The sequence below is a fragment of the Mytilus californianus genome, unplaced genomic scaffold (assembly GCF_021869535.1).
Source record: "Mytilus californianus isolate M0D057914Y unplaced genomic scaffold, xbMytCali1.0.p SCAF_3, whole genome shotgun sequence".
NCBI lineage: Eukaryota > Metazoa > Mollusca > Bivalvia > Mytilida > Mytilidae > Mytilus > Mytilus californianus.
In genome coordinates, this window is record NW_026262679.1 from 100,288,491 (window position 1) to 100,314,908 (window position 26,418).

Consider the following 26,418-nt stretch of genomic DNA (forward strand, 5'->3'; position numbering starts at 1 on the left):
ACCGCCATTCACTGAAGACTTTCTGAATTATTGCTTTATTTAAATGAAATCAACAATGTCTATCAAAATGTTATGGCTCGCCTCGCAATTCAGAGAAGAAAAAAAACTTTTTTGGTGTTAAAAATATGTTTTGCTTCTGAAAACAGAAGTGTTGTAGATTAAAATTAAAAAAAAACCATCTAACTCGTGCTTAATTCAGACATCGCTTGTTAAAGTATTCATTTATGAAAAAAAAAATAGTTTCGCCAAGTATCCTTGGTTTCGCTACCTCGCCTCAACTTTTGTACATACAAGTTAAAAGCATAAGCACTTAATTTAGATTTGCCTAAGCTTAATTTGTTTCAACTAAAACAGAAGCTTTTCAATGATTTTATCCAAAAATGCAACACTAAATTAATGGATTTTGTTTCTTCATAACTAATACGAAATAATATTGTCTGAATTCGTTTTTTTTTGTATTATTTATTTTGCCCCGCCGTGGTAGGCCGACCGTAGCCATTCCAAATCCCTGAAAAGCAGATTTTTTTTAAGTTGAAATAAAATGCTTGATCTTATTATTTTTTTCCAAAGTTTATCGAGCACGTATTTTTTTTAATTTGAAAATAAATAATAGCTATGAATAATACAAGTGATTGAAAGATACTTTACAATTTTAATGATCTTTAATTGGGTGGGACACTATTTCACAAATACGATAAGATATATTTAAAACATCTATGCTAGTACCGACTCATATCAATTATACAATAACTGATTAGAAAGTATAGTTTCCTCATCTGTAACCATGGCATTCGGAAGCTTTTACTTCGGGTTTATAGTTCTCGTTTTACATATATATCTTGTGTTATTTAAAATAACCCATGTAAGATAAGTTCATTTTCTAACAAGGGCATGGTAAAAAATTATATATATCAGCAATTTTTGACATTCCATATGATATGTAATTAATAAATCTGTAGTCAATGGGGGTGAAAACTCAATAATCAACGATCACATCAAAAATCGGTTACTGTTAATTAAGTTGATAATCCTTCATAACAAACCTATACACCCCCATGCAAAAAGTCTGAGAGGTCTTGCGCGTCGTCTGCCTTCACCAAAGATGGTTGTAATCTTATCGCTTCGCTTGAACAGACGAACCACATGGGGGATTCCGATCGTCAATAACACACCCTCCGATAGGCCGATTTGGCACATTCCGTCAGAATCTCTTTCTCAATTTAGTTGGCAGCAGCCTTGACTGTTTACTTCGGCACAGCATCTTTCGACTTGAGTGGAGCGCGAGGTCTAGAAAAGCAGGAGTCAGTCAGTCAATACAGCTCTCGTCTGCAGATTAGTCAAGCCATTCCCTTCGCTTTTTTATTCTTTTTGTTTTGTGTTTAGTAACCACACTACAAACAACTATCAACATGGATGCTATCAAGAAGAAGATGGTTGCCATGAAAATGGAAAAGGAAAATGCTCTTGATAGAGCTGAACAATTGGAACAAAAACTGAGGGAGACCGAGGAAGCGAAGGCTAAGGTAAAATATAGATTTCAAAGCTTAATTGTGTTGTACAAATTTGTTGCAAAATCGTGGTTATTCGCGAAAATCGGAAGTTTCTACTGAACATTTTTTATTGTTCCCTCGTAAATGTGACTAAATGATTAAATTCTCAATACGGAATATGTGCTATATAGTGTATTTAATATGAAAATATGGATTTAACGTATATTTAACCATTTATAAGGTAAAAGATGGAGTTTGACGTATACATGCAGTATTTTGATGCTGTTTAAAGGATCTTTACTCTCATCAGGAGTATATTTCATATGGATATTTAACATGGAATCCGTATTCTATACATGATGTAATGTAATGCATAATATGAACCCATCCTGAAATGCTGATTTTCACTTTTTCTTGGGAAACATTCCAAGCAACGTAACGGTAGAGGCGCCATCTTGAAATCTGAAACCAATACATTTTAAAAATAGAATCTTGTAGGATGCAGTGCTATGCACCCGAAAATCCTACTCTTATTAGGAATCAGAAACATTTACTCATACCACTTTGTTTCAAATTTTCAATTTTAATTAATGGCAATTTGCATGAGCTTGTCTGTTTCATGTTGTATGAGCTCTTCATTATGTAGCATCAGCTTTTTAATAAAATCGTCTTGGTCTGTAGTTCCTATACTGTTTTATACACTATAGTATATGCAATACCTGTCATAACTTTCATCTTAGATTTAAAACTTATTTTTGAAAGAACCAAATGTTCCTAAATAAAATAACTATTTTTACTTGAGAAGTCGTAGATTTCATGTTACAAAGCTTTAAAAAAGGGGGCATGCATGCGCACAGTTCGGACAATTTAGGGGAAAAACTTCTTTTTTTATAAAAACAATGAAATATTAAGAACGACCTGGAAATTGGTTAGACTACTAGAATTAAAAAACAAAAAAGTTTAAATAGACAACATACAGTGATTTACGAGGTCAGATACTTAGTCAAAAAATTCATCTTAACAGTGCTATAGTTTGATCTTTTTTTTGTTCTCATGTCAGACCATTTGTTTGGTTTTTTTTTAGGGTAGGGGGGGGGGGGGTCAAAATATATGAGACATTGCCATTGAAACTAATTGTAATCGTTTTTTTTTCATCATAGTTTAATACTTACAGACTGTTTTCAGGGACATTAAATAATGGAATATATCTAGTTTTATTTAATAAAAAATCTTTGCATTTCAGATTGAAGACGACTACAATTCCCTACAGAAAAAGAGTATACAGACGGAAAACGATTTAGATAATACACAAACACAGTTACAAGATGTTCAAGCCAAATACGAAACGACAGAAAAACAGATTGCTGAGGTAAGGATCCTCCTACGTGTAAACATTTTACGACAGTGTGAAAAAGCAAAAAAAAATAGGACACAAGTTTTCGATACTCTACCTCTAAAAATGAATATTATTTGTTTCATTAAATCTATTTTCATATACTAAAATTTTAGGGAGAGATGTTTTTTTAGTTGTAGTTTTATGGTTTAATTTTCGAACGGTTGCAACCATTCGATTTCTTCTTACATTCTGTATTAAATTCGGCTAAATCTAATTAATATAATAATTGACTGAGCTAAAAGTATGTAAACTTGTGTCAAAACTTTTTTCCTCATCATTACCAATAATCAACTTAAAGGCTTTTTTAAGCGCATGGCTTGCATTAAATGTGTTGTTATACATATCTCTTTTAACATCTGTTTTTCTTACATTCTGATCTTATTAACGACTTTCTTCATGATTGTACTATCTCACCACACGTTTATAAGTTGTGTGTATTGCTCCGGTAACAAATTACCTATTCATAATGTGTTCTGTTGTGTGACGTCATCAATACCTGATATGGAAATGCAGTGATGGAATGCAGCGCTACTCAGAGGATAACTACGTATCGGCTGTGCTATCAATTAACCATCACCCCGTTTCAACTTCGATTTGTTTACATTTGTATTCAAATTTGATAAAATAAAAATAAATACTATAGAATTAGTTAAATACTGAGATCGAAACATTTGAAAGTTTAAAAATTTTTACAAGTGCAAATTTGACTTTAGGATTATGCTATCGAAGAGGGAAAGTCATTGGATTTAACGATGAATGATCAATTCCAATCGGAAAAAGATTTAACGGATTTGGTTCAACTATCTCAAGATTCTGTCAGTTCTTATCAGCTCTCTCAGGACTCTAATTTGTCACAGGATTTTACGTCAGAACTTTTAGAAGGTGAAAGTGTAAACGAATCTGAGAAAAAAGTTCGGAAGAAGAAAACAGGAATTAAAAAAGTTAGAAAGAAAAAGGGTGAAAAAGTTGACGATGAAACGGGTGAAAGCGCAGACAAACCGAAGAAAAAAAAGAAAAAAATCAAAATTACAAAACGACCGGAACCAGAAGGTGGCAATGCACCACAACATACTTGTAATCCTATGACAGAATTTGACCGCGTTATTTACAGTAATGAACCTTTGTTTTCGGATGTCGAACTTTCGGACAATGAAACATCAAACGATGTTCCCGAACGACCAACACGAACACCTAGACCTGGTGGAGTCATGATTCCTTGTCTCCAGTTAGGAATGCATTCAAACACTATGATTAAATTTGCAATCATTGGAAGTGAAATTCAAAATTTATTGAGGGTGTCTTTAATTAGGGTATGGTATAATGAATAAAAAATTTGCATGAAGCTGCATGATGTTTTCATAGCTTAAGAAGTGTATGTCAGCTTATTTTGACAACACATTTGACGTTTAGATGTTTCAAAACATAAGAACCTGTAAAAATCGAACAACGCTATTTGAGGTGAAGCATTACAGAAAACTTCAGTATCCCATTTTCCCCCGACATGCACTGTATAAACTTCAAACTTCACAGTCGGTAAACTTAAAATGTTTAAATGTCAAATATCAAAATTACTTAATAACTTAACTGCTAAATTTAACCGTCAAAAACAGATGAAAGTTTAATGTCGCACACATGTATAAATTATGTGTACATGTATGTACACATTCGTGTGTTAAAACCTATGCTTATTTCATACTGCACGTGCATTTCTACATTCATACACTAATTGGCGTATCCATATATAGATGCCAGGGGTAATGAACCGGTTCACATGGAAACGTATAACTGCTATGCTTCCTGTAATTACACAGAAAAAACATGTTAATTACTTAATTTGATGCATTCGCTATGTGTCTGTTTCACTTTAAATTCAATAATTTCCTTTTACATAATATTTAAGGATGAATATTTCACGGACAATTTTTCGAAAAGGACTTTGATTTATCTGTTGATAAAATAAAATGTTTTGATCGTCAAATTAAACACAATTAGGATGTTAAGTAACGCTTGTCATAAAACTTAACAAGTTAATTCACAGTGGCGTAGCACCAGTGTAGCATTGTAAGCTTACAAATAATTTTATATAAAACATTTTTTTCGATAAGAATTTTATTTATTTTCCAGTTACTACACCACTGATTCCCAATTATACAAATTCTTAAGTTACCCATTACAAAGTTTGTTTTTTAAATAGAAATAGTCCAAACCCTGATTGATTGTTATAAATTAAAATTTCAACTGAACTTGAAATGTCCCAAAAGTGAAAAATTATTAAGTACACTCGCCTCGCCTTTAAAGTAACAATGTCTTATTTACCTGTTTAAGGATGGATTCCATGTTGTAATCATTAACTGCATTTCTCATAATTTTACTTGTCAACAACGTGTAAAAACTTATCAAAATGAAAGTAAAAGTACGGCGATATTACCATATTTGGATTCAATGCAATCTACCGTAAGGGGATAAGCAATAGAGTAAACAGCACAGGTGTCTCATTTTAGGTCAAATGACTCGTAGTGCGACATTTGAATGTGTATCCTTTTGCGTAAGAATATAGATATTTTAACCACGTAACGGTTGTGATTGTGGTATCCTGCAAGGACAATTTAATTTTAGAACCAGTTAAAATTTTTCATACAAACTGAGCAGCTGCTTTTAAAAATCATAGCGAAAGAAACATCGAAGACCTACATTGATTCGAAGTGTTAAAAATTATAGTGGAGTAATACGGTCTTGAGATCGGACTGGAATTCATTGACAAGAGAAAAATTTAAAGTTTAATATTTTCAAAATGTCCGTAAAAGCAGGCGGCGGGGCATTGAATGCTCTGAAAGAGAAAATGCAACATTTAAGAGACGAGAATGAAAAGTTAAAAGATGATTTAGAAGAAAAATCAGCACAACTAGAGTTTTCTCAACGGACCATAGACACCGTAGGTGTTGCCTTCATTTCCGCTTTTGAGTTTTATAGTTGTAAAAGCTTTATATGTGTATTTCTTATTGGATTATCATTAAGGAATATTTGTTAGCATGCATATCAAATTGCAAGTGGATTATATATGTTCTTTGCGGTGAAATGGGACTAATTATTCATGACCGGGCAAGTACCGGCTTCTTCCCAAGTATGGTATGGCGGATATAAAAAGGGAGATCACTCTAAATTAATATGACTACATAATTGAAATTTTTTAGATATTTTTTGAGAAAAAGTAATAGTTTTCTTCAATATTACATAGAAAAAATACATTATATATTCTATGGCCCATACGTCTTACATTGATAACTCATGTGGGGCTGAAAGATAGGTGCAAAAATTCACAACTCTAAACAAAAATTAATGTTAATGTTTATGATTCACCCTTTAAAACTTCAGTTAAATTTATTTCCATGTACAATGGTTAAGAAGGGTTAAGACTACCTCCGTTAAAATTACTTTGTTCAGTGTAAAAGAAGACAGGCATTTGCAAAAAGATGCAGTTAACTTAAAATCTAAAGACTTCAATGGTTGGGGGTAATATTTAAGTTGGTGATGGATTTTGATAATTATCTTTGATACAAAGGTAATAATTCATACATGAATGTTATTAAAAGCATAAAAGAATAATAAGTAATATATGATGGCACTTTTAGTTTGATAGCAATTCCCCAATGTAACCCCTCTTTTACAGCACCTGTAGTTTCTTTGATATCTTGGTAGAAATTGATAACTTTATTTACTTTGAGATATGATCACATAATGTCCAAGCTATTAAAACTTTCACTATTTAAACCATCAGTATCTTATGATTCTTATCAGACCTAAATATCTTTGGATCATTGTTTTAAATGTTTCACCAATTACATGTATCCACAGGTACATGTATATACTATGTTCTAAATTTTATGACAGTTATCAACAAATATTGACAATGTCACCAAAAGTACACAAAGCTAACAGTGTCATAAACAGCATCATTGTGTATAATGTATACATTGTTGTCTTTTGTAGACCTTTACTGAAAAAAAATAAAGATACCAGGCTTTTAATTATGTACCCAAACAGTTGCTACTGTTGACCTAAAATCAAATGCACTTTTTACAATATTTTTGGTTAATTAAAAAATGTAAATTTTTATATTACATGTATTTGGGCTATAATCCATTTTGGTGATTGGTTGAAGAAAAATGATTTAATGGGAATTAATTTGTCAGTTATGTATCCGATTTATTAACCTTTTCCCTGAATAAAAAAGTTATTTTCTAAAGTAAAAACACAGATATTGACTGACTTCCTACAAGATTATATAAAGAGAGCATTTCTTTTTAAAAGCAATCATCTTTTATTTTTAAACTTAATCTGTTTTTATAGAAATAGTTTTCATGTGGTAACATTCGAAGGACGAACATGAACATATGTTTACACGTTCTTAAGCATATCATTTAACCTTGAAAAAATTGTTAATAAAACCTCAAAGAGAAATTGAATTGCAATATATTTATTAACCAGTAAGGTGCAAAGAGTTTCTTTCATTTGTTGCTGTAAAATGTTTAATTATGTATGTTATTTACTTTGCACTGGTTTATGAATTTGTACAATTTTTTTCTGAAGTCCGCCATTTAAAATCAGAAGAATAAGGCATTTGGTTCAAGTAAGAAATGATCACACCAAGGACAATCCTTCCCATATCAGGGGAAAACCACAGACATGCTCAAAATGCATGAGTGATTTGTTATAATATGTGTAGTATGAACACACACTTCCTGTGTAAAACATTAATTTTTACTGCTTTTTCATCATACATTTGTACCTTGATCACCACACCTTCCGATAAAATACATGTAGTTATAGATATAATATCCTCATATCATCTTTCAATAAGCACAGACAGTTGGAGAGCTTTTAAATCATTTTTGAGTGTTTTCAATTGTAACTGCTACTTAAATAATGAGGACAAAGTGAATTCCAGTCATAACTTTACCTAGTTATACCTTGATAACCACTGATGCATATCATGTTTTGTCAGCTAAAAAAGTTACAACTGGTCAAATTCCTTGAACAAAAAAATTGAATAATATAAACAGATACCTTAAGGGATAGATATACATGTACAGATAAGAATCAAGGGTATTTTAATAATTTGTTTACAAATTTTTACAGATAACAAAAATGTTATTATTTAATTGAATACATTTGTTATTCCCTACAATTAATACAAATTTCATAAACATTTTTGGGATGCATTTCTATGAGAAGACTTAAGGTTTTATTACAAACTGGGAACAGTATATCTAACATATATATATGTTCCTGGTACAATCAAACATTGTTTTTTTTATTCAAAACTTGGTTTCTTAATTTCTTTAAGTACAACAGTAAAACATATTAAATATCAGTCAATATTTTAGTGGTATCAAATTTCTTTTATTAGTTCATAAATATTTAAAAAAAATCACATAGGTAATAATTACAAACACAAGAAATGATTTATATCAAACTTCTATAACAATACATGCAGTACCCCTAGATGTAGATGATGACTCATGCAACTTGAAATTGGGCGTAGACATTTTAATAATACCATAAACTATTTATTTGTTTAAATTTTAATTTGCACTTAAACAGTAAAATAGTGCAGTGTAAGCTGTTTTAAGAGATTTCATGATGTTTACATATACAGTCATTCTGTCATTTCAAACCTAATTCAGCCTTTATAAAAATGCATCTGTGTGTAAATTTGTGTAACAAGTTGCTTATAGTGACATCAAATAAATACCTCCAGTATTGATGTGCTTATGAGGTTCGGTTCAACTACCAAAATTGTGCATGTATGTCACAAAACAGTAAAACCTGTAAATTTTTTAAACAAACTTCTCTTTAACTGATATTACATATGTTATTATAAAATGATTCTATTACATGTATATACATGTATAACATTTTAAACTGAAGATGACACATGCACTGCCCCATGATTGTTTATACTACATACATGTACATGTATCATTGAACATGTACTAACAGCTATATACATGTAAATGTATGTGCTGTATGCTCTGTATAGATGTAGCTGACCAATGACCATGGACCTAAATAAAAACCAGGATATTAAAGTCATGAACCTACAGAATATTGCTCACAAATTCATCCAATTACAAACAGTTTAAAGTTTATTGATTATTTTTTATTTGGTTTCACTGTATAAATGACTGTAAGGTTATTTGTCAGATTTGTACATTGATATATTAGATATAGATCTACATTGTATCTTTATGAAGACATGGATCATAGACTTCAATGTTCTAAGAGTGACAAACATAACACAGTTTAAATTGTTACTTTATGTTGATCAACCCCATGTAAATACATTGATGGATAGGGCCACTAAACTATATAGTTTGCATTGTAAAGTGTAGATGTAGATATTTATATTGACTGACATCTATGTGTATTTATATTTAATTTGTTTGAGGTGGGATCCAATTTGTTAGACAAAATGTAAATTGCTGGAGTTAATTTTATGCAAGTAGTATGAGGGTGTGATTTGTCCAATTTCTAAAAATGAAAACAGGATGTTGAACAATTTGTTGACCTACAAGAGGTTTCATTTTATTCTGTAGAAAATATTATGATAAGTGTGTATTAAAGTTAAGGGTTCAATTTACATGTTTTGGATCCTCCATTAATAGTTTAAAAATGACAGTTTAGAAATGTAAAGCAATATTTTTGTCATTTAGAAAAGGTACACATCTCCTTCAATTCATAGATTTCAAATCAAGTTTTATAAAAGAAATTTGTTTTGAAATAGGTCATTCATGCTGTAATATGTATACAGTTAGAAATGAATACATCTTTTAACAAATACCTTTGACATTAAACTGTTTGTTGGATTATACATGTACATTTTTGAAAAGATCATTTCATTTTTACTTGGATAATTTGACAGTAAACAGATATACCTATGAAAATAATTATATCAATCCTACAGGTATACAATGTAATATAAATCAACATGAAAACGGAAACATATGTACAAAACATAAAAAACGATATATTGTAAGAATATAATGAACATATGAATAAATACATGTAGTATCATATTTTTATAAGGAAAAGAATTGAACATGTATGCTTAATATTGTTTGCTGTAAATTTCAGCATGAACAAGAAATCCAAAGTTTAACAAGAAAAATCAGTATGTTAGAGGAAGATATTATGAAATCGGAGGAACGATACACAACAGCAGCAGGGAAATTAGAGGAAGCTTCAAAGGCTGCAGATGAGAGTGAAAGGTATATATCCTTCTTTTAGTCATACCAACATCATATTGACATTGTGTAAGAGTTTCCCATACAAGCTTCAAAAGGACAGGGTATTTTTAAAGTACTCAAGGGTGCACCGTCTTTATAATGATATTTTCTTGTACACATAGTCTTTTAAAGTAGAAAAGAGGGTAGCTCCAAAATGGAGAGGGATGAAATCTTTCTAAATCTAAATGATAAAGTGGTATGAGGATTGGGAAGAGATAATATGGATATTTGATGTTGATAATTGACTAACACTAGACAAGGTGACATTTATATTATGATATATAACTTACAGCAAACCCAAGATGTTTTTAAGAAGTTCATTAAATAGAACACATACATTTGTATTTTACATTATAAACAGAAGTTTATGAACTGTAAAACATGTTGGGTTGCTGTTACAATAAATGATCAACTTTACCTTCATTCATACTTGATATACCATTTATGCATTAAATATATATCATTAAAATCATATATCATGTAGGAGATTTATGAATTCTTTTAGATTCTTTGTGTACCATTTTTTGGTATTTACAAATGACTAAACTAAGAATTGAAGTGAAAAGCACATTCTGAGTTCTTTAGTTAGAAATAAGAAAAGAATGAAATTTGATATCCATCTTACAATTAAAGGTTTTTGAAATAACACACTTGGTACCCAAGAAATGAAAGAACTTTATAGATCTACTATGCTGTGGTTGTCTGTGCTGACATTTAATATCTATCATGGCTTTAACAACTATCATTTATTAGAAATGTAAAGAAATGTCAACTTTTTGTACATGTTTGGCATACATTTAAAACTCTTAAAAAGATCTCATGTTCAAAGTCTGATAGATAACACTTAAAGTGCAGATTTCTACAAAAGCAGATTGGCTGTTTATTTGTATTTCTATGGGCAATTCTCAGTTGGAACTGTTTTTGCATGCACTGATGATGTACATATTTAGGTTATGGGTTTTCATATTTCATTGAATTATCATAATTGTACATAAATTATTTCCTACCTTGGAAGTTAAATAGTTGTTTAGATATTTGAGTTCAGAACACACTTTGATATTTAAGCAGTATACATGTATATAATACATTTAGCTTTCATTTCCCTATGATTTACTGCTATATGTCTCTGCTTAATGTCACTGAGCTACGAAAAAATATGCTGTGTTTCCTATAACTAAGCTGAAAGTGGGTAATGTGGTCTTATACATTTATGGGCTTTTTCATGGTTGCTAAATTGGAATATTATTGAAATCTAAAAATACTTTTAAATTTGAAGTTCATCAAAATTGACAATTTTTTTCTCACTTTTTATGACAAGGTAAACATTTTAAAAATGGTGGTAAAGTAAAGGGGATAACTGGAAATATAACATTTTTTCACCTGATTTTGTGCATTTTCAAAGTATGTTCTGAAAATGAATTATAAAATTACTTGCATGAATGCACACATTTTCCATCAGAATAAAGGCATACCTTGTACTATAATACTGAAGCATTTGTAAATCTTTCAGATATTGATAAAATGGCCATATATTGTAATGTTAAGATAAAATATATAAAGATTTAACATAAATATTGACTAGAATTTAGTCAAGCTTAAGTAGAGAAAAAATAGGAATGGGAAGTATTTGTACATGAATGTGTGCTTCATGAGAAACAAATCATAGAAAAAATAGTCAATCTTTTCTTTAAAAAAAACTTATCTTTAGATTGATTATTAACAATTTTTACACCTCTAAAAAGGTACCTAAGGACAGGTTGACTGTTTTGGAATATAGTAATTTGATGATTCACCTACATACATCATTTCCTCTAGGATTTATTGATATTACACATGTATTATTGATTTTCTGATATAAAGCAAAATAGTATGGTGAGATCATAAAATAGCTCTCAAAAATCAGTTTCTGCAAGTTAGAAAAAAACAAAAAAATGTCTGAGATACTGTACACACATATTATTATTGTAGTTTTTCTTAAAAAAATATGAACAGAGAGTAATTGATGATAAATGAAGGTGAATGAACACTTATATCCCTGTGGGCCAAAATGTGTCAGAAACTGGTTTTATTTACCTGTTAGGCTAATGAAGTATAAACATTAAAATAAATTATTTCCTTAAACAAATTGTAGAGATATCTATTAAGTATTTTTAATAGAGAATATTGAAATTAATACTTTCCAAAATTTATGCTTAATAGGTTTAAAAAGTTCTGTTTTGAAAGTAAGATTAAGATACACATTCATGTATATGGTAAAAGATAAAAGGATCAATAAAATGGCTATATACACTATAAGAACAGGAAAAACATAACTAACATTGTTTATATGGCAATTTTGATCTATTTCCATGTTCAAGCTAACAATCTATTTCATACAGGTACATGTATTGCTTAATGATAATACAATAATACAAAAAACATTAGTGCAGTCTTCACGCTTAACCACCAGCCCAGGCTTGTAAAATTCTTTTCTACAAGCCAACACAATCCAACTAAAATTTTTGTAAGATTGAGCTGCGGGCTTGTGGATTCAAAAGTTTATCTTGAAGACTGTTAGTGTTGTAGTGATACTACAGAAATATTGCTGATCTATAGATAAATCACATCCTGCTTGTATTTATAATGTTAAACCTGATAATATGTAAAAGGAAATTTTAAATGATACCTAACTTCCTGTTAATCTATATACACTAACCCTCTATAATTATATATATATATATTAATATATATGATTATTCTTTGCTTTCGTGCCTCTTGTGGAAAATAATTGAGAAATTTTAGATTTTGGTCTATTGGATTAAAATATTTTTTATTTTTAAAGATTAACTTCAAGGAAATTATATATTTTGATGAGATGCATGTATTCTAAAGGAGCTAACCAAAGTCTATTCATTTCTTAACTGTTTGGTACATATGGAAGAATGTGCAAAAAATCATGTACTATATAGATAACATATACTGCCTCTAATGCCATACAATATTTATGGTTTAAGGTTTATTTTATTATGGAATGTTTTTATTTATTTCAAACACTTTTATTTACATATCGTGTTACCTGATTTTATGCACCTCACACCTACGGCATATAACTGGTCATAAATAGTACTAAATCATTAGTTTTACAAAAATGCACTGTTGAAGCACTGTCTCTATTTTGTTTCATTTCTGCACCTTTACATTTCTAATAAGACAACAAAGTTAATTGAAAGAAAAAAAAATCTTATACATTTTATACCTTTCAGACCAAAAATAAGGGATAAATATACCATATCTGTCCTGATAAAAGCATTGGCATTTTGAAAAAAAGGGATGTTATATTTTGGATCTATGAAAGGGATGAGCTTTAATAAGGACAAGTATGGTAGATGATTCTGCTTAGATGTTGTCCAGTTGCTTTTTTGTTTCCATGTGTTTATTTCTGTTATAAATTACTTGCATGGCATTAGAGGCAGACGTCAATTGGAATTTCGAACCTCCACTGATGAAGAAAATTTGGATAGATTGGAGAGGAATTTGCATGATTTTAAAATCACTGCCGAAGAAAATGAGAAGAAGTACAATGAGGTAATAACAAAATTAATGGCTTGCATGTGGATTTTCTTTTTTCCGACAGAGGTCGACGGGCTTTGGAGAACAAAACGTTTCTCGATGATGGGAGAATAGAACAGCTTGAAGCTGCCTTAAAACAAACAGAACTTATTGCAAATGAAGCGGAACGCAAATATGACGAGGTAAAATCTGTGGTCAGTGGGTGTGGCTTTGTACAACTTTTAGCTTTTTTAGCCAATTAGTTATACGGACAATTAATATACCTTTGTTTCTTTTTTCAGGAATCTTTTGAAAAACTAATGTCTTTCTGTTCTTTTAGATGGTGAACATTTGTGGCATATTTCAGTTCCTGGTATTTATGGTCAAATTTTTTTAAATAATTATGTTTAAACATCTTAATAGAGGAAGAAAGGTACTAGAAAGTCGTAGTGTAGCAGATGACGAACGAATAGATGCTCTAGAACAACAACTGAAAGAGGCCAAATACATTGCTGAGGATGCCGATAGAAAATACGACGAGGTGACTGTGCCACACAAAACTTATTGGCATGCTTCTCATCTTGTTGCAAGAGATAAATACTGATTGTTAGTTCATATGCCCTCTAGTCTATAGCTTTATATTAATTCTTATACTGTATTCTGCACTCAGAAATAGGAAGGTCTTGGAAAACCTTAACTGTGGTAATGATGAAAGAATAGACCAACTTGAGAAACAATTGACTGAGGCAAAATGGATAGCTGAAGAAGCCGATAAAAAATATGAAGAGGTGATTCATTTGCATGATCAGTTGGGGTGACCATCAAAAGACACACATAGAATTAGCAGTTTTGTTCTCGACTGTTTATTATCTTTTTATTTTGTGTGTTCATTAATCCATATTTTTTGCAATTCCATGTAATGACATGATAGCAATAGGATAAAATGGCAAGGAAAATATATTCTTTATTAATTTCTAAATTTATATAAGATATCTTTAAAATTGAGAACAAAAATGATAATGATGTCTTGCTTTCTAAGACCTGTCATTTGCTACTGTCAATATACTCAAAAACTCAAGAGGAAAAGTTTTAAAGTTTTGAACAATGATGATGATTTATACAGAAAAGAAAGCAAGACTTATCATAATCCCATGCATTTTCCCACATATTTATAACCCTTTGTGAATATTAAAATACCCTTTTAGCCATTTGAGAAAAGTTCTGTAATTTGTTTATTTTTATTAACCATGTGATTTTCTTTTATGCTGGACTAATGTTTGATTGCAAAAGCTTTTGTTTGCTTTTCTGCAATGAATTGTTTGATAATCCCCTTCATAAACGGTTCTTTTTAATTTTATCTCATAAATCTGAAATCTATACTGGTTCCTTTTGAATATTTCTCAAAAGTTCTAAAATATGAATTATTTCCCTTGCACATGAACCTTTGCAATTTAATCTGAGTTATTTCCCTTGCAATTGAGTCCAGAATTCAGTTTCATTTTAGGTGAGACTTGACCATGGAGCATGAAAGTCTACAGAAGTCTCAGTAATACAGATTGTGTGCATGAGAATATATTAACTCCTCTCTTTTCTCTAAATATACTCTTTGCTGCATTCAGATCACAGAATGTCCCAAGAAAATTGCATCTTGCACAATTTCTGCTATGCATAAATAGAAAATATATATAGACGACAACATCTTAGATTAATTCATTATTAGAACTGGTTTAAATATTTGCAGCAAAGGGTGTACTGTTAAGAAAACAGAAATTTTGTTGAAATCTGAAACATAGATGAAATATGTGGAATTAAGTTTTACAATGATAAAACTTGTTCTGAAAAGTAAACACACATTACATCGATGGTTCTAGTTTGTTAGGACTCTGATGACTTAGATAAAATGACCCAGTGAAATTTTGTTTCAATTTTGTATTAACAAGAAAATGTCCGTATTTGGACATTCTAATGAGTAAACGATGGGGATGCTGGGGTCTTCTAAGTCAACAGTGTCCATCTGTATGTTGAAATTTTATACTGGGAACTGTTAATTTTCGCTTCATATGATGAAAAAATAAATGAAAATATACAATTATTTCTTAATGAATCTGAATTGAAAACTAATAAACTTTAATATGAATCTTGCGAAACTTGACAGTTCTAAAATTGACCTGGGAAAGAGCATGTTTATTTATGCTTAATACAATAATGTTTAAATTTGAATAGTTTTTCAAGTAAATATATGACAGGGAATAAGATAGAGATTTCAATTTTATGTTTATTTCATTGTCTTATCAATTTTAAATATTTCAAAGATTTTTTTTTCTGAATAAAATAAATGAATAAATTTTTCTTCTGAAATTTTAATGTTGTGATTTAACAAAGTAATTGGTTTGTGATAGCAAGCATGAGCATTCTTCACAATGTGTTTGAAAATCCTTCCAAGTTAATTGTACCATTTAATTTTCTTATGGTGCAGTTAGATTTATGTATTGACTTAGTTTCAGAATATTATTAGATAAGGGAGACAACTTGAGTTTTATGTCTAATTATTCAGCATACATTTCTTCATTAAAGTAAACTTAATCTGTCAGATGAATTAACATAGCATTTGGCTATATTTTCTAATTGTGTTATTGCATCTCCATTAAAAAATGATATTCTGAAAATTTGATATTTATGTTTACCAGTACATGTTAGGATTTACAAAAACTTTGTTGAACACTCATATTTAATGTAGTCCCAAAATTTATTTGCAGCATGGTGTGACAAAAATTGCATGATGTTTTAGAAAAAAATATTTGGCATTTGTTAAATAACAAAAGCATGATAAATTTTAAAAACAATTTGAATTTTTAAAAATTATTTGGACATGTAAAAGTTTTGAAAAAGGAATTGACCCTTCTATTTCATACAACAGGCTGCCCGTAAACTTGCTATCACTGAAGTGGACCTCGAGCGTGCCGAGGCACGATTAGAAGCTGCAGAAGCGTGAGTATAGGGAATGCTTTGGAATGCGTTTGTGTGTGTTACCATATATATAATTAACATTTTCTAGGCTGCTCGCAAGTTGATAGTAGCTGAAACTGAATTAGAACGTACTGAAGAAAAATACGAGCATATGAGAAGGTTGGTGAATGGTTAATTAACAGACACAGCTTCTGTAGGAAATCTTAGTACACATACACAATCAGCTTTATATCTCACTGTCTAATCAATGCATTCACCACACAGTTCACAGTATTTCAATGTTGTGAGGTAAAAAAGGCAAGACAAAGATGTTTACATATTTAAGAAAAAAAAAAATTTCCGTGGTATATAAATAAATTTGTATTTGAAGATCAATATTTGTATCTTGATAGAACACACAACAACAGCTTTTCAAACATTAAATTGATCAATGCCAAATCTTCAGACTTGTTGAAATTAAGAAACTGACACGAAAGAATGGAGCAACATATTAAAAAAAAAATATCCATTGTATATTTTGTCAGAACAAAATAAAGAATCAAAGCCACATAACACACATAAATGTGCTTAGGAAAAGTGCTTCGTTATACCCTTATACTAACATTTGTTGCACTTTATATATAGGTAATTTGTCACATGATACTGTTACATCACATGATTAGTTGAAAAAAAAAGAAAAATTTTCAAGATGAATAATTTACATGAATGAAAACAAGATGATCTTAGCATTGAATTTATACAATGAATTAAAAAAGTGTGTAATGATACAAACTCATCTTAGTAAAAAAAAAATGGAAAAGATTTTTCTCAAAGAAAAATTGTGATATTTAAAATTGCATGGTGTGTTCGCATGATTTCACATTGACAATATGGTCCAAAAAGTCAATTTCAGAAAATATGCCCTCTTGACCCTTGAATCTAGATGCAAAAGATATGTACATGTACAAAGTATTTGTTTACATAAATTGAATGCCAAAAAAAACCAGAAATATCCAGTCACATTTTTATTGACCAGTTGGTCAAGGAATAAAATTTAAATTCAACTGAAAATGGAGGATTGAATTGCTATTATGTTGACAGAATTCACATAAACCAATTTGTCAAATGCATGTGGTCATGCCTGCATGGTGTGTCTGATCCCTTTGTATGCTTGTTGTGAATTTTTCAGACAAGTAAAAACACTTGAAGACGAACTTCATATAGCTACTAACAACCTTAGAGGCCTAGAAATAGGCGAAGAAAAGGTAAGCATGCTCAATGTTGTGTTTGTAATAACTGCATTGATTGGCTTGTTTGAATATGGTTCCTATCGTGATTTTTCGCTAGATTTCATTGGTGGGGGATTATATTAATGTTCCATGATTTTTATAACTATTCAAACAAGCCAAATTGTTTAGAGATTACTGAAATTTGCCAATCTTGAAAGAAATATGCATTTCATATTTTTTAATGGGAAAAAAGAAAAATTGTGAACAAAATTTAGAATGACAATGCATATCTTCCTTATTGATTGCTAATTTCAACTATATATGTTTGAGTATGGTTCAGCTGTCTTTGGAGAAATGTATAATATTCCAAATACTACTGAAAATATTTCCATGGCTGTTGAAGAAAGTTGTGTGAACACAGGTCCTGAATGTTATGTGTATGCATAACTAGTCAGTTTTATATGCATATTGTTTATCATCTTGTCTTTCTAAAAAAATTGCATAATTTCATTTACACAGAGAACCTTAATGCATGGTAGCCAGCCTTTCTCTGTGTTAGATAAAAAGATTTGATTTGAAACATTTGGATATAAAAATAAATTCTTTCAGTAAATCATTCAGTAAAGTAATTTTTCATATTGATAACCAAGATTTTTAAGTTGAATTAATTAATTTTTTTCCTGTCCATTCCAATATCACACAATCTTCTTAAATCAACAGCTAGACCTAGCCAGATTTTCATTTTACACACCCATATTTTTATTTCAGCATATTTTAATGATTGGGTTTGCTGGAGTTATATTTGTGGCATGTGAATTTTCAGTTGTAAATGCATGAAGTTTTATTTTCTTTAAAAAAAAAATAATTAAATTTTGAAATGAACTTCCAGAAGCATATTTGATGAAGCACATTTTTCATCATTGGGCTTTTCAGGTTGTTCATTTCATAAAATCAACATGCCTAGTAAACCCTTTCTTATTTTCCAGCAAAGTAATTGATCTTGAAGAGCAGCTCACAGTTGTTGGGGCAAATATCAAAACCCTTCAGGTCCAAAATGACCAGGTAAGAAAAACTGGCTGGGTCCGGCTGTACTTAAGTGGTTTCATTTCTTTGCTTTTTCAGGAAAGTCCTTGAGCTCGAAGAGGAGTTGAAGGTTATTGGAAACAATATGAAATCTCTCGAGCTTTCTCAGGAAGAGGTATAAAACCAACACCATAATCAAATGGTGCATGGTGTTCGCTTTCTTGCGGCGCATGAACTGACCCATTTAATCACATGACTTTCCTCTTAAAAACATAAGATAAGAACAATAGAATTTGTTCATACTTTGCAAAAAGTTGTTCACATTCTATTTTAAAAAATATGATAAAAACTAAGTCGCAAGGTTTTTTTTTTCAAGCTAATGATTGTGCAAAATTAACAGATTTTGTAAGGACTATACATGTATACATGGACAAAAATTTATATGTGAAAAGAAAGAAAACTTATTAATAGAATTTCTAAATAGATTAAATATAGTTCTTATAATGAGCTTTCTGAAAATAAAAATTGAAATTTGGTCACCATATTGGTTGTCTTGCTTCATAACAATATAGGTAAATTTAAAGTTTATTCCTTTATAAAAAAAAATGTTCTGAATAATAAACAATCAACCAATCTGAGTTATCTCCTTGGATATACCAAAGTTAAAAATTTTGAATTTATGAAAGAATTGTCTGTTTTTGTAAAAAAAAAGTACCCATAAGCTAAAATCATAAAAAAAATTCCTTCAATTGAAAATTCACAAGTATATTCCATTTCTGCATCAAAATTGCTAATATTATTAGAAATATAGAATAATCATTTGCAGCTATTTACAATCAAAATTGAATTAAGACCCCTGGTCTACCTTAACATAAACAAAAACAAAATTTAAACAAAATTTAATATACATGTATGTATATTGTCAAGTTTCCCAATGTTTCTTCCCTTAAATGTTGGCCTTTTATGTGAACGTTTTCATAATAAATTAAATGTTAACTTATGATGAGCAAAATTACTTTATTTTTGATGTAAAGATATAGCTTTTGCTCTCTAAATACATATTCTTAATTCTTGAAATTATGTTTTGAGAGAAAACTGTAAAGGGTCAGTGGATTAAGTTTATACGTTTTTATATCAAATTTATGTTAGAATTTTTTAATTGGACACAATATACAAAGCATAATTTCAGGGATATTTTCAAATATAGATAATATTTTTTTTCTACAAAATTCAAACAATTTAAAAGAATGAAGTAGTGTAGATTTTTATTTTATTTTGGCAGCATGTCAAACTTAGCAGCTACAATTTGATGTTGTAGGCATGTTCTGACTGTAAAAATCTGAAAATTCAAAAGTTAGCAATTTCACAGAAAAATTCAGGCGAAAAAGTTGAAAGAGTTAATTTAAAAATTCTTTATATAATAGATTAGAAATGCTTTAGGTTCCTGCTAATTATTGCTTACAGTTGTATTGTGTCTGCCTAATTTATTTTGCTTTTTTCCTTTTTATTGTAGGCAGATCAGTATTGTACAGGGCATGGCTATGTCCATAATATATAAATTGTTAAATTTTGTTATAAATAGCAGATTATAAATTAAAAAAAGCCATCTGATCATCTAACTTTGAAAAAAAAAATATGCAGAGGATTCTAACTGAAAAAAAGAATTACAAAATGAAAAAGATCATCAGTTGGTTTACAAGTTGCATTAAAACGATAGTTATATTTATTGTAGTTGCTGAATTTTAGATTTCAATCTAAGACTTTTATCTACAGATTAAAATAATATGGAAAGATTAGTAAATTAGTGAGCTATTAGTGGGGTTTGTCATATTTAATATCAAATTAAAATTTTACAAACACAATCTTTGAAAAATATTTAAAAAAGAAGGGATAGGTACTGTCCATATTTTGAAGAAAGAGACATGGTTAAAAGAAAAGTTTTCATTTTGAAGTCTTTCCATATTGTTTGACCATTGGTCATACTTGGGTTGTACACTTGACTAATGTAGAGAATGTATTTGTGTTAACAGGCCTCACAGAGGGAGGACAGTTATGAAGAAACAATCAGAGATCTTACAAACAGACTGAAGGATGTAAGTTTTATATGTAAACAAATCCATGTTTGTATACTTGACGACATTACTTGGTGTCAATCATTATTTGTATCAGAATAACACTAGTGGGACAAAAATTTTAAAATCAAACCTACAAATGCATGGTGCCTGAAATTCAATATTGTTTTACCTGAGGAATTTATGAAAAGGTGTTTTGAAGAAAACTAATGAAAACTCACATTAAGTTTCAAGTCTCCTTTCTTTGCGATATAGTTACATGTATGTTTTTTTTTTCTCTCAAAGAAAAATAAGAAATATAAGATAATTCTACAAGATTTGAAAATTCTGAATATTAGTTACAAATTATTGTAATTTATCTGTTTTTAATTTACAGGTAAAAATTAGAGCACCAATCCAAATCATGAGAAACAATATGTGCTTATCTCTTTATAATATTGTGCTATAATCCTATCTAGCAATGCTCTGCTTTCTTTTTTTTTTAGTATACTTAGTACACAAATTTTGTTCTGTATATATGTGAATCACTGCATATTAAATTTGTATCAACCAAAAAAAAAAGAGGCACCAACACTGTCCAACAAAATTATTAAAATTTTATGACCATGTGACAATGTACAACAAAATAATAAAAATCACTTTACCATGTGACATTTTACAACAAAATCTAAAAAATCACATGACCATGCCTAGAAAGTATGAGATGATTCATAATTTGAATATTACCATTCATTTTAAAAGGCTGAAAATCGTGCAACAGAGGCTGAGAGAACTGTTTCCAAGTTGCAAAAAGAAGTAGATCGATTGGAAGGTAGGGTGCATGGTGCCCCCCGAGCGATTAGTTTATGTTGTTGCACCTGTTATCTTGGTTTTTTGTTTTTCAGCTAGACCAGAGGTTAATCAATCAAATTTTCTCAAGTCTAAGTTTGTTTTTTATAAAGATCACTTTTCTGGTTTGTAGATTTAATAATATAAATGAAAATACATGAGAATTGACTTGATTTTGGAGAGAATCTTGAGCAAATTTGAAGATGGATTAAACCTCAAGAGATTTTTGTTTTACTTGTTTGTGGCCAAAATAATTCCTTGAAATTAGGAAGTAAAATGAACCTGCATGTCTGAACAGTCATTGACTAACAAGTATGAAATAATGCCTTTACATTGGAAAAATGGTAGGAATTATTTTGGCTCCTTGTTTAGTTTTAGATTGTACAAAGTTTTCAGCAATTTCTACTCTTTAAGTTGAAAATTTAACACTATTCGTACCATGAAGAAAAAAAAAATTATTGTTTGAAAGAATTGCTGAATCCTTTGCAATACAGAACCAAATTTTTGCCAAGATCCAGAAAACTGACTAATAGCATGATGTTGATATTTGTGTGATTTGTCCTTAGGCTGAATATAGGGCTGAAACTAGTGACCGCACCGTTCAAACATTACAGAGAGAGGTGGACAAAATCCAAGGTAGGTAATATACAAATCAAAATTTCCGAAAATTGTGGCGGTTATCAGAAGGAAAAAGAAAGCAAAAACCTATCAAAGGGAAGTAATGTGTTATCAGATTATCATGTAGTTACTTCCCTTTAGATAGAAACTAAAAAAAATATCAATTGGTATAAGGAGACAATGCGATAGGTTTATGATACAATTGAGTTATGGAAAAAAGTAACCAGACTTTAATATGAAACGGTTTATAATGGTCTACCTAGTTTTTAAGTTTCCTCAAATCTATTCAATGCATTTTGAATGATTAACATGTCTTGTGATATGCAGATATTATTACTAATTTCATTACAGAAGATGCATTCATTAACAGAAACATGTCAGAATTTTTGTTTTTTTTTATAACAGTTTGATTTGGAAAATAGTATTTTCTTTTTTGATAAGCTGAAGAATTACTTTACTGTTAATGAATGAGCATCTGTAAAGAAGTTATTGATATTAGTGTTATAGTAAATGCCTTTTGTGTGAATTTTAACATTGAAACACAAGTTATTGAACATGTGTACTAATAACATATAAACATACATTTCGTGCATCACAATCAGTGATTTAGAAATTGGAGGAGTTATGACAAAAACGAACTAACATGACTTTTTTTCTGTTATTATTTAAGTTCATAAAAAAAGCAAGAGTTTTGAAATAAATTTGCCTTAAATGTTTTTACAGAACAAATTTTTATCAAAATTGAAATAATATCATTACAACTTCTATATCAAACTGATTTATTGGTATGCAATGTGTTAGGATTCATAAAGATTATAAGTTATGAATTACTTGCCATATGCTTTAAGCAGAGTCAAAATCATGTTAAATTGAGAAACTTACAATACCTGTGTTGAAAAGAAAGCAGATTTTCATGAAATTTTTTTGCAAACTACATCTTTTTTTCGGTAACCATGATTGTAGTAAAACTCACCTGCATATTTAGAACATTATAAGAGTATATTTACTGTTTAAAAGTAGAAATTAACTAAGATATTTCCGAGATGATTTTGTTTTAAAATACTTCACTGGTAAAAAATTAAACCACTGATGTGAAGTCAAAAGTTCTCAATTCAAAATAGAAAATTGTTAACAAAACTGTTAAATTGCTATAAATTTGGCAAAATGGCAAATACAGAGAGAGAAACAAGCATTATTACTCATGAAAATAGGTTTCTGCTGCCACCATAGTGATTGGCATGATTGCATGATGTTATTTTTTGCATGTGTGTGTGTTTACAGAGGATTATGAAAATGAACACAGACAAAGAATGGATCTGCAAGAAGAAATGGATGCTACATTAGCAGACTTAAACAATTTGTAGAGATGCATGCTTTTTTTTGAATGATCTACACAGTTGTACAGGTTTGAATTCATTATAGATACAATTTATACACACAGTGGTTCAAAGGTATTGGAAGATCCATTTTGTAAAGGGAAATGTTTTAAAACATTATCATGTAAGGGAGTGCATTTTACATTGATCTAATATTTATAAATTTATCAGAAGGAAAATAGATGAGATATATACTTTAAAATAGAATTTCAAATTTTGAACCACTGTGACCTTTAGTAGGATAAATAAATAGATAAAACAGAATTACATAAGATTGTAAAAAAGACAAATAAAAAGTTCTCTGAAATATAAGGCTAATTAAAAGCTATTCTGTAAAGACACTTCTGATGTTGACTGTAAATTAACACCAAGATGTCTTTTTTTGTTTTTTTCTGGTCTTTGAGCTGCTGTCTCATTTATGTACACTACATTTCTCTTTTCTTTTGCATTTCAACATTTGAGGAAAAAGTCCGTTAATTGATTCACTATTTTAAAATATTTGATAGAAGGAAGTTATAGACATAATAAAGTGGAAACGTAATATTGAAGTTATGACGTATAGGATGAGTGAATAAGTATTATAAGTGGCGGACTCGAACATTAATCACTTTACAAATAAAAGAGAAAGAAAAAATTGTGAGACTTGGAAATTAACCAAATTCCTTATCATCAAAGCAAGTGCAAAAGATAGTGTTTTCTTACAAAGAACTTATTTTTACAAGTATCATAAATTACATGAATAAATGGCCGGTTGTAGTGTTACAAATGTGCATCATTAAAAGTCACATGCTTATAAGTTATTCACCATTCTCTACAGTATATTTTGTATTTTATTCCCTTTTACCATCCCATAAACAATATCTAATTCAAGATTATTATTTTTTTCAGATGAATTGCTTACTGAGAAGGAGAAATATAAAGCTATCAGCGACGAATTGGATGCCACCTTCGCTGAATTGGCTGGATACTAAAAACTGGTTTCATATTCCCCTCACCAAAGTCGTATATATCATTGGTTTCTTTACAGGCCAGAATCACGTGTTTCTCGGACAATAATGCATTTTCTTGTAATGTGATAATGTATTTATTTGTACAGTTAAATGTTTTGACTGTTTTGTGTAAAGAAGGATAATGATATAATACAGTGCTTGAAGTACATGTTCATTTTCAATTATTTATGTAAAGACAAATAAATATCTGTTACTAATATATTTCGAATTTAAAAATGAGATGTTTAGTCACAAATCTTTAAGGTTACTACACAACTTTTGATACCAAGCAAATTTTCGTCTATTTTATGTTTTTTGCAATGTTTGTATATCTGGGGAAATATGTTTGTGTGAATCAGTGTTGGACCGCCAGACTTTTTAGCTACTTTGTTGAGGGAATCATGGGATACATATAGAGCAGGTTTCTCCTTCCAATTTGTAGTAACCTTTAAGATTTTTGACATGCTGTTGACAAATTTTACACAACAAAAGGGGTAGCAAAATAACAGAATATGGTGGGTTGATAGATATTCAGAATGGCATTTTAAAAATCTGCAGAATCTGCAGTAAAATGACCAAACTGTCCTTATTTTTGGCCTACCATTGAACAATCGGGCAATATCCAGTCCCAATCCTCTTTCCCTCCACTTCTGTTGAAGGAGACTCCACAGTTGTATAATATAATGTATTGAACGTTGATTTTTTGCATGTAATATTTGTATAGTATGACTTAAGACTGGTAGCAGGCCTATGGTTCACAAAATATGCTCCACTTCTTTCCTAAGTAAATTATTGTATTTCTATAAAAGAACTTAATTGTATTGTACCAAATTTTTATTCTTTATTATAAATATTCTTATACTTTACATATTTTGTTTGTCATTTGACAACATTTTTAGTAAGACGTTTGGAACTAATATGTTTCGAGAGCTGTACTTATGATGACCATGTGTTCATCATGTGACGACTCCCTGGATATTGCCAACTTGTTTTTACCGACAATAAACTTGTATTGCTTAACTACAGAATTTGTCTTTATCATATTTTTTTAATCCTGCCCTGGTGTAAATGACCAGATTAATTTACACCTTTGGCTGATGAATATGTTCCTTATCTCTCCTAGAAATGACTGTACACCTGGTATTTTGCTCAATAGATCAAACAGTTTATGATAGGGATAACATGTACATGAGACAATATGATATAATTCTAAAGTGAATTTTATACTCCAAAATATTGCTGGTGTTCATCTGTTTGTTTTTGGAATGTTTGATTTTGATTATGGTTGATAATAATGGAAATTCTGCAAGATTTTGGTTAATTCTCATTGGTAGTTTGTCCTTTCAATAGGATTGCTAGAAAAGTCAATTTTCAGCTTTTCAAGACTAATATTAACACAAAAATGTTTGTTCTTGACATTCCAACAATGAGCAGTACATCACCTCCGATAGGTACATATAATAGAGTCAAAATTACCCATGTGATAGCTTCTGTTATCATTCAGTAGTAAAAATTGACGACGGATATGTTCCAATTGTCGTAACTACTATCTCTTCCCCTTTCCCTCGAATGTGACCTACCGAATTAGACATATCATCTGGTTTGTACTTACATGAGCAACACGACAGGTGCCACAT

The 26,418-nt window shown here is 29.9% G+C and overlaps 1 protein-coding gene and 1 long non-coding RNA gene across 25 annotated transcripts; one reads left to right on the forward strand and one right to left on the reverse strand.

The window, feature by feature from the left end:
- The first annotated feature begins 1,199 nt into the window (after positions 1-1,199).
- Positions 1,200-25,801, forward strand: LOC127735548 (tropomyosin). Of its 24 annotated transcripts, none has more exons than XM_052245775.1 (9): positions 1,200-1,523; positions 2,734-2,859; positions 10,021-10,154; positions 14,124-14,241; positions 16,618-16,688; positions 18,998-19,073; positions 20,929-20,991; positions 21,712-21,781; positions 24,681-25,801. In XM_052245775.1, exons 1-9 carry the CDS (start codon positions 1,410-1,412, stop codon positions 24,761-24,763), a joined length of 855 nt encoding a protein of 284 aa, XP_052101735.1. In that variant the 5' UTR covers positions 1,200-1,409; the 3' UTR covers positions 24,764-25,801. The 24 variants fall into 24 exon arrangements, with proteins under 24 accessions (XP_052101735.1, XP_052101736.1, XP_052101734.1 ...); XM_052245776.1 differs by lacking the exons at positions 14,124-14,241; positions 18,998-19,073 and adding exons at positions 13,619-13,736; positions 18,862-18,937 and having other exon boundaries at positions 1,202-1,523; XM_052245774.1 differs by lacking the exon at positions 18,998-19,073 and adding an exon at positions 18,862-18,937 and having other exon boundaries at positions 1,202-1,523.
- LOC127735551 (uncharacterized) lies at positions 4,160-5,359 on the reverse strand. The gene is made up of 2 exons (XR_007998448.1): positions 5,203-5,359; positions 4,160-4,683 (listed from the first exon to the last, which is right to left on the reverse strand). It is a non-coding gene; the product is annotated as an uncharacterized LOC127735551 (long non-coding RNA).
- Positions 25,802-26,418: the final 617 nt, after the last annotated feature.

Bases quoted from the DNA above. Each gene is read 5' to 3' on its own strand.
- LOC127735548 (XM_052245768.1), top strand. From the start codon at position 3,639: ATGAATGATCAATTCCAATCGGAAAAAGATTTAACGGATTTGGTTCAA. The intron at 16,689-17,835 runs GTGAGTATAGGG...TGAATTTTTCAG, and splicing joins CGATTAGAAGCTGCAGAAGC to ACAAGTAAAAACACTTGAAG. The intron at 22,435-23,697 runs GTAGGTAATATA...GTGTGTTTACAG, and splicing joins AGAGGTGGACAAAATCCAAG to AGGATTATGAAAATGAACAC.